Here is a 9,963-nt window from a genome sequence, read left to right as displayed (position 1 = left end):
GATTATTCTAAGTCCTTTGCATTCAAAGTGGGGGGAATGCTACCCATCCTTGAGACAAGCCATTAAAAGTGGTGCTTGTTTATTATATATATATATATATATATATATTAAATAAATGCCATTAGACTTCTTAGCCCTTCTACCATCTTTCATGCTACAAAGAGTGATGTGAGACCTAATCTCTTCTTTTTTATTATTATTATTATCACCATCATCATCATCTTAGTAAAATTAGTGTGGATTTGTGGGAATTAATGATTGAATTCTCCTCCCTATGCTGCAATTATTGCTTTGCATTTGATACCTATGGGCATTAGGGAGGAGGAGGAGGAGGAGGAGGGCGAGAGGGCCATGGGCATTACTCTTTTGGATTCATTAGTGGAGAAGTGGCTTAAACTTGATAGGATGATGCCTTATTATTGACTCATGCATGGCAGGGAATTCAGGAGTAGGTCATGAAAAACTAGCTAGGGTGTCCTTTTCTTTTCTTCTTCTTTTTTCTTTCTTTTTTTCATCGTTATCTCTTTCTTTCTTCGTTTAGCTTATCATGTAGGCATGGTGCAATGCTAAAGCAACTAAAAGATTAGGATAGACTCAAGTTCTATGGTCCTCTTGTTTATGCATGCTTTGGAGAAAGAGAAAGCTTATATTTGTGCTACTCCAATTTAGGCCAATCATATAGCTAGCTTTTCCATATATCGTGGTGTATTAGGATGTGTTTCTCATGCTGCATTCTCTTCATTGAAATAGTTGAGATCAACAATTAAAGCAGCCCAGTACAATGGTATTTGACTGTTTTTCTACTTCACCCTTTAATCCTTACCTTTTTGATTGATTTATTTTCTTTTTTTTTATTTGTTTGAGAACATTCCTGTTTTGTTTAGTGGCGCACTACTCCAGACATGGGTCCATGCATTAAACATTTAAACTTCACTTCATAGTTAGAAAATTAGAAAACAAAAATAATTATTTGTCAAGATATGAAGCTTTTACTGATGATCAAAATATATTGCATATATATCGTTAAATCTAGGGGGTGGGGGGGGGGGGGGGGGGTGGGGGAAATAGAGAGAGAGGAAAGGAGTAGCATGCCTAGGAATACTGCTCAAATGAAAGAATACAAGACAAGAAGCTGTGCACCTTTTTTTGTTTTTGTTTTTCCCTTTGGAACTTTTCTTTCTGTTCACTTGTAGGAGAGTAGGAACAAATCCTAGTTAATGCAGAGATTTATTATAGATGGTTGCATGATTGACTCACTGCCAGCATCTTTACATCCAAATATGAATGAAGGAATGACAAAGTTGGGGTAAAATTTATGCCCTCTGCACTAGGTCAAAAGCTAGGAAACGACATGCCATTACGAAGGGATGCAAGTTGGGGGTAGGCCCATTTCTCTTCTCATCTCTAATTTGAATTGCTTTCTATAAAGCTTGCAATGAACTGCTATGACCCACCAATCCAAATATAACGTATATATGTACATACATTCATTACTTGTATATATATATATATATGTATGTATATGGGTGTATTTAAATCACATTAGCATATATCCTATCTAACAATGGGATTAATATTGAATACATTTTATCCTCTACGGATCTTGCAGACACCAACCAATAGATTTTATGCCTGTATTTGGTCTTTCACGTCAAACTTTTGTGTTAGTTCTTTCTTTTGGATGCAATCATGCATGGGTCAGGTTAATTTAGTGGTCTAAGGGGGCTTTCAATACTCTTTCAGGCATGCTGCTACTTTTGAAAGATTGAGACAATCTCCACTGAGTTGCTAAGGCCAAGCCCTACATAGGAAATCCATATATAACTTTCTGGTGCATATATCTAAGCTAACCAAGTTGGACTTCCCACTTGCCTCTCTTGATGTCATGTAGACATTGGAGCGAACCCATTATCTAAATTCTAAGCCAAAAAACAACATAACAATGTCATGTAGGCCTGAAACCAACTTTGGAGATGACAAATATAGCATAAGATCAAGAGGGGAAAGAGACATCACACTATAACATATTATAGGTCCCCTCCAATTTGCATGACTTCCTTCATAGCTTACAGTTATCAGACATAGTATCTCAGGAAGAGTGGAGTAATGGGGTGCTCATCATCATGCAGAAACTGGGCCCAAGAATGGTCCACTGTAGATTGATTGCTAATGTGGACATCTCATCCCAAATGATGAGGGTGGATGAATTGTAGATGGGTCCTCAATTTGCTAGGCACCATTTGTGGGTGGATAGAGACCCTAGAGATAGATGACAACTAGGAGCACTGTATCAAATTCATACAACATCTGGTTGCGTAGGAAGATTTGGGTTCTCAACCATTAAAATCCAACAGTAGCATCTTAACAAGGACATTTTGGTTCAATGATATAAAGAGAATTATTTGTACAAGTTACCAACTATTCCAGTTTCTTCCTGGGACCAGAATGGCTTCAAATTATGGCTGTTTCTGATCTCCTGTTCTTTTCATGCATGTAAATTTACTTGAGATGAAGGGAAAAAGAAGAAAGAAATAAAAAGTTAAGCATCATACAATCAAACAAAATATATATATATATTGTTTTATCCCTTTTCATCTCCATGTGAATATTAAATGCTGCTAGATCTGTCAAATTTTATTATCTCTTTGGCAAATAATTTCTCCAATATTGCTTCAGGCCTATACATCTTCTATATCGAAAAGAAAGAAGAGGTATCTAATTTCCATCCTCTCTTAGTACTCACATGCTCCAACAGTTAGTACTTGAATGCTAGTCTCTTACCTCTTTTTTATAGAAAATAAAAGAGAGTAGAGAATATATTAGATTTAAGTTTTTTTTTTTTTTTCTCTGAACTCAAAAGATCAGAGGCACACATCCCTTTCATTTGTTTATTCTTACTCCCACAGCTCATTGGCCTATGGAGCTACATTAGGGTAGTTGATGAATGCAACCATGCCTCCTTTGTCTTTAGTAATCACATCAACTTCCTTTATAAAAAGATGTCACTGCTATTGGTTCCCTTTCTGAAACTAACACTGCCTTCAATGTCTACATCCAATCCAATCATGTCTAAGCTCCTGTGTGGCTTGTAACTTTCTACTATTTGCTAGTAGATCTCTCTCTCTCTCTCTCTCTCTCTCTCTCTCTCTCTCTCTCTCTCTCTCTCAAAGTCTTGGACACATACCATCACCTTTAATGAGGTATTGCTAATTTACTGATATGTTAATGGAGTTAGGTTTTGTCAACAGCTCCCTCTTTACCTCCTTTGAATATGCCAAATGTTGGTTTGCATGACCTCACACCAACAGTGCCAATTCAACTGCCCCAATGGATGTGTCTTTCAAGTGGGCATCACTCTTCTGCATGCAGCCTTGATTAACCCAAATGCTTGGCACCATCATAAATGACCCACAGACTGCACCCAGTCTTTGTCCTTTGTAAAGGAAACAGAGCACCATTTTAATGCCAAGTTCCTAACATATACCACAATCAATAAGAATGTAGAGGGGAGAGAGAGAGGGTTAATTTCTGCACTAAATTGGATATAAAGATAGTGTAGATATTAGAGCTTAAACTTACGAATATGACGTTCTAATTCCCTTCTGTATGTATTGCAATGAATGTGAATGTGATCATTGCAACATTGCATGAGAGAGACATGGCATCTTTTGGTGAGGAAAGATGTCAGTAAAGTGGTCATTGTTCATTGCCTTAATAGACCACTGTATTGTTTTTAAGCCCGCATAGCAAATCTAGGAGACAAGTAGCGACACACTCTTTCTCCTCTTTATATTCGTTTCTTCCCCCTGTCATCATCGCAGACAGCTAAATTTACTACTCTCTACAGCCATTTCTTAGATTCTACGTGGGCTTGCATAATTAAGCATATTCATAACATCGATGCTATGGAAGTTCACTGCTATGACTCTTATGAGTGAGTCTCGAGCAAATTTAAATGGAAGCAAGGTAGAAATCCTTCAAGGTTTAATAACTAGAATAAAGTACATCATGGCACAAGCAAAAAATAAATAAATTCAGCACTACCACATAAACTGAGTTCGATATGGCTGGAAAATCCTTGCATAGTAGATTCAACAGGGTTTATTGTTGAGTTTCTTGTCATTTCTGCTCCTTTTTCTGAGCTCTCTTTTCTCAACTGAGTACTGCTTCTTTATTAACATATTGTGCATAGAAACTCTCAATGCTGCTGCTGCCGATGCTAACATTGCTTCTTGCTCTGCAACGTCTACACTTCCCTGCAGTTGCAAGAGAAGTTTCTCGCCACCAGGTACTTCATCATCCATCAAAACAACAGGATCATGAGATTGGGAAGCTGAAGAGTCTCTGCAGAAGCCAGAGACAATCTTTACACGGGTCAACAACCGAGTACAACCCGAAGTGGGTGAATCAGAGGCACCCATCATAGTCCATAAGCGTTCAGCAGACAAACTCAGCCCTAAGCTTGTAGGGATATAACTCTTTTCCATGGTAAGAACCTGCAAATAGATATGACTATATGAGTAACTTAGCTTCACCAATGAGATTATGAAATTACAGTTGCCCATCTCCAACAATCACAGTAGTTAGATTAATTAATTGACAATCCGTGCAGAAACGGGTGCTCCAGTAATAACATGTTAAAATTTCCTTCAGAAAAGAAAGGGACAGATGCAGCCAAGATTTCGTATCAGTTGGCTCTAAGCGGTTCATTTCAGATAACTATATCCTAAGAACTCACCTTGGCAATTGACAAGGTTTTAGCTGAGAAGTTGCAGCTCAAAAGAATAACTCCATTCAAGCTGTGCAGTCAAATCAGAAACAATTCTAAATATGTCAAGATTGACTAAATGGGAACTTAAGAATACCTTAGCACACAATATATCACATTCCAAACTTGCCTTTGAATGGTAACAGCAACTAGTGAACCATTACAGGAGGCACATATATCAGTGACAGCTGGGTTACTCTCTTTGATTTCATCTAGCTGTAGCAATCCTGACTATGCAAGGAAAACAAATTAGCTCAGAGGAAGAATATTGATATTTGGGTTAAGCAGGAAACTGAAGAAGCAGAGAGCACAGCAAAACAGATGAAACTTAATTACTGCCAATTTTCAGAATGAAAAGCTACAATAACCATTATCATCAAGCCTCATTCTCATTGCTAAGCATTCACTTTATGAAGTCATCTTTCAATAATAGTTCCTGGTTATATTTCAATATGTTCTGTGTTCATAAATATGGATCAAATAAATGGCAGAATACAATCTTCTACTTTAAACATCAATAAGCATATTCATACTTTGAGCTAACTAGGAATTCTTCATAAAAGAGCAATCCCTAAAAAGCCTAGTTGTCCCAGAATGCAGTACCGATCATAAATGAAATTGCAAATTCGCATGGTCATGAGAAGTGAGAAGTTGTACAAAAATAAAGCCTCCAAATTGATCTCATTTCATGTTCTTTCATGCTTATAGCACTGTCACCGCAATTGACATTTCATCCACAGAAAGTTAAAAATCGAGCATTGTACCTTAGCTCCAACTTCACAAGTATCAAGAAGGCGCCCATTAATGAAATCCCACAAACGAACCTTAAACCAAAATGAAACAATATTAAAATCTGCCTCTTGATAACATGCAGATAAACGAAAAGGACATGAATGTACCCACAGTTGAATCACCACTTCCAGATAAAAGAAATCCCTCAACGTGAGCTGAAGGGCATGCAAATGTAAGGCATGACACAAAACTGCAAAAAACAACAATTGTAATCATGAATTATATGAACAAGTGGTAGAATGGCGCTGCATCCAAGCCTGATATATCCAGGGTCATCAGCTATTATATGGAAAATACTACAGATTCAAATATAGTCATAATAGGGTGAGTCAATCAAATTATCTCATGTAACCAACTAGTATTGTATTAAAGCAACCAGAGGGCACATACATCAAGTTATCTCGTGTTCACAAGAGTACAATGACTAAGAGAAACTAGTGACAAGGCTCCAAGAAGCCATCAAATAGCTTGTGAGTGACAAGGCTCCAAGAAGCAATCAAATAGCTTGCGAGTGTATCTTCATATCTAAAAGATCTAGATCTTGAGAACGGACAAGGAAACTTTTGAAAAGGAAGAAATTACTACAAAAGAACACAAATACAAGGATACAAAAACATACTCTGTATGGCCAAGGCAGAAACTTTGTATTTCATGTGCACCCTTTAAAGGCTGTTTTGGGAATGAAGTGATCTACAATTAGAAAGATGGTAAGAGGTCAAATAGGTAAGCAGTATGGAGAGAAGAGGAAGATATTAAATAGCACAGAGAGCTTAATACACGAATTTTGAAATCCCGATCAGCAGTAGCAATGAATTGTCCATCTGGTGAGAATTTCTGCATGTCAAGAAGTAAAAATACAATTCAATATAGTAATCACCATAGCTCACAAAAGGGACGCTGTAACTTGTAGACTCCAGGAATCCTTTGAAAGTATATATTTTATCGGTATTATTTCCAATCACAGTGACAATAACCTATAAAGAGAATTTTGCTAATACCTCGTATCTTCTCATTTCTAATAAGGAAAGTTGGATTACAATATTTCTTCTTATTATTCATCTATCTTGGATCTTTCAAGGAAAAAAAAAGGGCATGTCGAGAATCTTTAGTTGTAATGAAGAAGATTAGTTAGTCATAAAAATAGATGAAAGACAACTATAAGAAAAGATGTAAGATTTTAAATTCACACCATGCTAGTAATTATGCTGCAGTAATGACCTAGAACTGGCACACCCCTGTTATCAACTGATGCATGCCCATCACCATCTTCACCCAATCTCACTAACCAAACAACTCCAAATTTATCAGCAAATGTTACGAATTGGCCATCATTACTTATAGCAATTGCACTGACTCGTTTCTCAGCACATCTGCAGAAACACAAAAGGAGTGTGAAGATTATTAATAGCCAAGGATTTTAGTTAATGAGAATAAAAGCCAAAAAGATATCAATTAGCCATTTAGAAGCACACATTGAGGCACCTAATTAATAAGATTATTCTCCAAGATTTCCACTATTTGTTATAATGATAGCACCAAAATGCTTTATGAAAATAAACAAAAGAACTCTCTTAATGAAAAAAAAAAAGAGTTGACATAGCAACTCCATCTTCAATGCCAAAAAGAATCAACAGCCAAATAAGTTAACTGGAGTCATTGACATGACTTTGAGATATATAAAATGCTTATTGAAAAAATAATCACCTAAAATCTAGATTGTTTAAAAATTTTATGCCCCATGTCCATCAACAACTACTCGAAAAATATGACAGAAACCACAAAACAGAAATAATTGAAAAAAAATGTAAGAGGCCTCAAAAACAGAAACAAACGTAATGTTTACACTTCACAATGCCAAACACATAATAAGATTCTTTTCATTGATCACTTAGTAGAAAAGTACATCAGAAATTACAAAATCATGACAGAACAAAAGTTTAAAAGAAGAAAACGTCACCCACCATGACATCTGATTGGTTGAAATTTAATAAATGTTCATACCTAGTGTATGTTGATGTTGAGTGAATGGAAGTTTAAAAGAAAATAGGTCTCAACCTATGACATTTTATTAGATGAAACTCTGTAGATGTATTATCAAGTATGCATACTTTTTACTTTTTACCTACATGTAGGAAAAAATATCATAAAATAGTGGAAAATGGTTAAGTAATGTTTGATTTAGTAGAATGGCAACTCTGAAGAGTATCACTTACACAGTCCGAATGCAATTCCAGGAACCAGTTTTCCATATCTTAACAAGTTTATCATCACCAGCAGATGCAAAGAGGTTGCCATTTGCACCGAATGAAATATCTCTTACAGAATCAGAATGAGAAGGACCACCAGAATCGTCTAACAGACAAATTGGGCAATCACCTCTAATTTGACAAAGAACAAACAGCAGCATAAGCCACTAAATATAAATAATATGTCAGCAAATAAAATCATAGTGATTTTAGCAACAGTGATTCATAAAAAGTGCTAAAGTTTAAAACTACTCGAGAAGATGGAAGAGACTCAACTAAGTTTGCTACTATCATCCTTGCTATGACAACTTACTATTGTGATAAATATTTAAAATTTGAGCATAGTTAGGCAAATCCATCAGGATTAAAAAGAAGTATACAACATCAAGACAAACTTGCATATAATATTTACAAAAGATCTTGCATTGATCTCTATGTATGAGTGATCAGAACTTCTTTCCTATACTATATTGGTATATCCTGAAACAGCAGTTAATATATAATAAAAACAATAAAGATACAAATTTGCGGCTCTATCAGAATTCTAATTCTCGCTAAAATCTTGAATAGAAGCTAATCAGGAATTTGTATTAACCAACCTCAAAGCAGAAACTCTTCGTGAAAAAGGAAGATTGACTATTTAACTACTGAATCTGGCATGAACTAAAATGAATTGATCCAAAATGTCATAACTTTGTTCCCAAGATAGGAATTTCCTTTGCAGAAGCTGAACGTTCAAAATTATACACTAAAATCTTGAATGGGAACTAACCAGGAATCTGCATTACCTGCCTCAGAAAAGAAACTTTTTCTGAAGGGAAAAAAAAAGTGATAATTTTATATTGACTCTTACATGAACTAGCAAAAATTGATCCAAAGGTCATAAATTTGTTCCCAAGATACAAATTTTCTTTACGAAAACTGATCAAAATTCAAAATAATAAAAAGCATGACTGGTCAAAAACCTCACTTTAAATCAAAGACGCGGAGCTCGGATCCGACAGCAACAGCAATGAATTGTTCGAGAGGGTGGACGGCGATCAAAGCTGGGGCGACCTCCGCTCCCGTATTGCTCTCTCCTTCTTCGATCAAATCCTCTTCCATACTGTAAAACCCTACAAATCTCGACTCTAGGGTTTCCCTCGTGGCTGGAGGTTGGGATTTTAAATACGAGTCCAAATTCCGCCGGTGTCCGTTCCGACCCTATTTATGGGCCGGGCTGACTAGGACTGGAACTCGTGTTGTCTGGGCCGACCCAAGGCACCAGCAAATTTCTTATTCTAAAATTTTTCTTATCAATAAAATTTACCTTTTATTATCATGTTATATATAAATATTATTTTAATTCACTCTCCTCCTTTTTCTAAATTCTTAAATAACGTGCAGTCCATCAATATTTTTGTACTCAGGAGAAAACTAACTAATATTCAGATATTCTACTATCTATCGATTATTAGGAAGTGTCACACAACAACTACACGATCTTCACCAAAGTATTAATATGATTATTGAAGCTAATAATTTTAATGATCAATTGCATACTTGCACGTTGGCCCATGTACTATTTGGAAGCTGGTCCTCATCAATTTCGATGTAGTAATTTTTTACGGTCTACTATCTGATACCATATGAATAACTACTGTGTGACTCACAAAGACACTCGACCCGACATATAATTAACTCCTTAATCTTTATTAAAGATCCAACTTATGAGTGACCATTTTGTCGTCCCCACAATAATCAACTCTCTCGTTCTCCTCTATTATCAATGAGTTCGTAGGATCAACTATAACCTTAAATAATTAATATAAAAAATTATTTAGTAATTTAGTGATTTAGTTTAACAACTCGATAATACGATTGATTTGAAGAAATCAACTTAATAACGTAACGACTTATAGCAGTATCTAACTGATTTTTAATTTAAAATAATAATTTAGCGATACACACAACATAACGTGAAATCTAAACTAAATGATTTAATATATTTAGCTAAAGTAAAATGTTTAAACCTTTGCAGAGCTAATATGTATAGTTCAAAGTTATTGAATGGAAAAGAAAATTGGGCCGACGTGGAACCAAATAGGCCCATGTGCCAATTGTGCCACGTGTTCTAACCGTTTGAGAAGAATGTTATGGATTCAAAATTTAAAACCC

General features: G+C 35.7%; 1 protein-coding gene across 1 annotated transcript; it reads right to left on the bottom strand.

The window, feature by feature from the left end:
* Nucleotides 1-3,956: 3,956 nt before the first annotated feature.
* LOC140773744 (uncharacterized) lies at nucleotides 3,957-8,966 on the bottom strand. Its single transcript, XM_073116460.1, has 10 exons — nucleotides 8,777-8,966; nucleotides 7,774-7,938; nucleotides 6,750-6,930; nucleotides 6,338-6,394; nucleotides 6,180-6,250; nucleotides 5,672-5,750; nucleotides 5,533-5,592; nucleotides 4,899-4,999; nucleotides 4,739-4,799; nucleotides 3,957-4,496 (listed from the first exon to the last, which is right to left on the bottom strand). Exons 1-10 carry the CDS (start codon nucleotides 8,908-8,910, stop codon nucleotides 4,092-4,094), a joined length of 1,314 nt encoding a protein of 437 aa, XP_072972561.1. The 5' UTR covers nucleotides 8,911-8,966; the 3' UTR covers nucleotides 3,957-4,091.
* Between the last annotated feature and the right edge of the window lie 997 nt (nucleotides 8,967-9,963).

The sequence above is a fragment of the Typha angustifolia genome, chromosome 13, assembly GCF_048772165.1.
Source record: "Typha angustifolia cultivar Huaian chromosome 13, ASM4877216v1, whole genome shotgun sequence".
In the NCBI taxonomy this organism is placed as follows: Eukaryota; Viridiplantae; Streptophyta; class Magnoliopsida; order Poales; family Typhaceae; genus Typha; species Typha angustifolia.
Note: the sequence above shows the minus strand (reverse complement) of the source record. Positions and strands in the feature narration are given on the sequence as shown.

Coding starts and splice junctions, on each gene's coding strand:
- LOC140773744 (XM_073116460.1), bottom strand. CDS start 8,910: ATGGAAGAGGATTTGATCGAAGAAGGAGAGAGCAATACGGGAGCGGAG. Junction 6,931..7,773: donor TGGAATTGCATTCGGACTGT/GTAAGTGATACT, acceptor GTGTTTCTGCAG/ATGTGCTGAGAAACGAGTCA. Junction 4,800..4,898: donor GTTGCTGTTACCATTCAAAG/GCAAGTTTGGAA, acceptor TTGACTGCACAG/CTTGAATGGAGTTATTCTTT.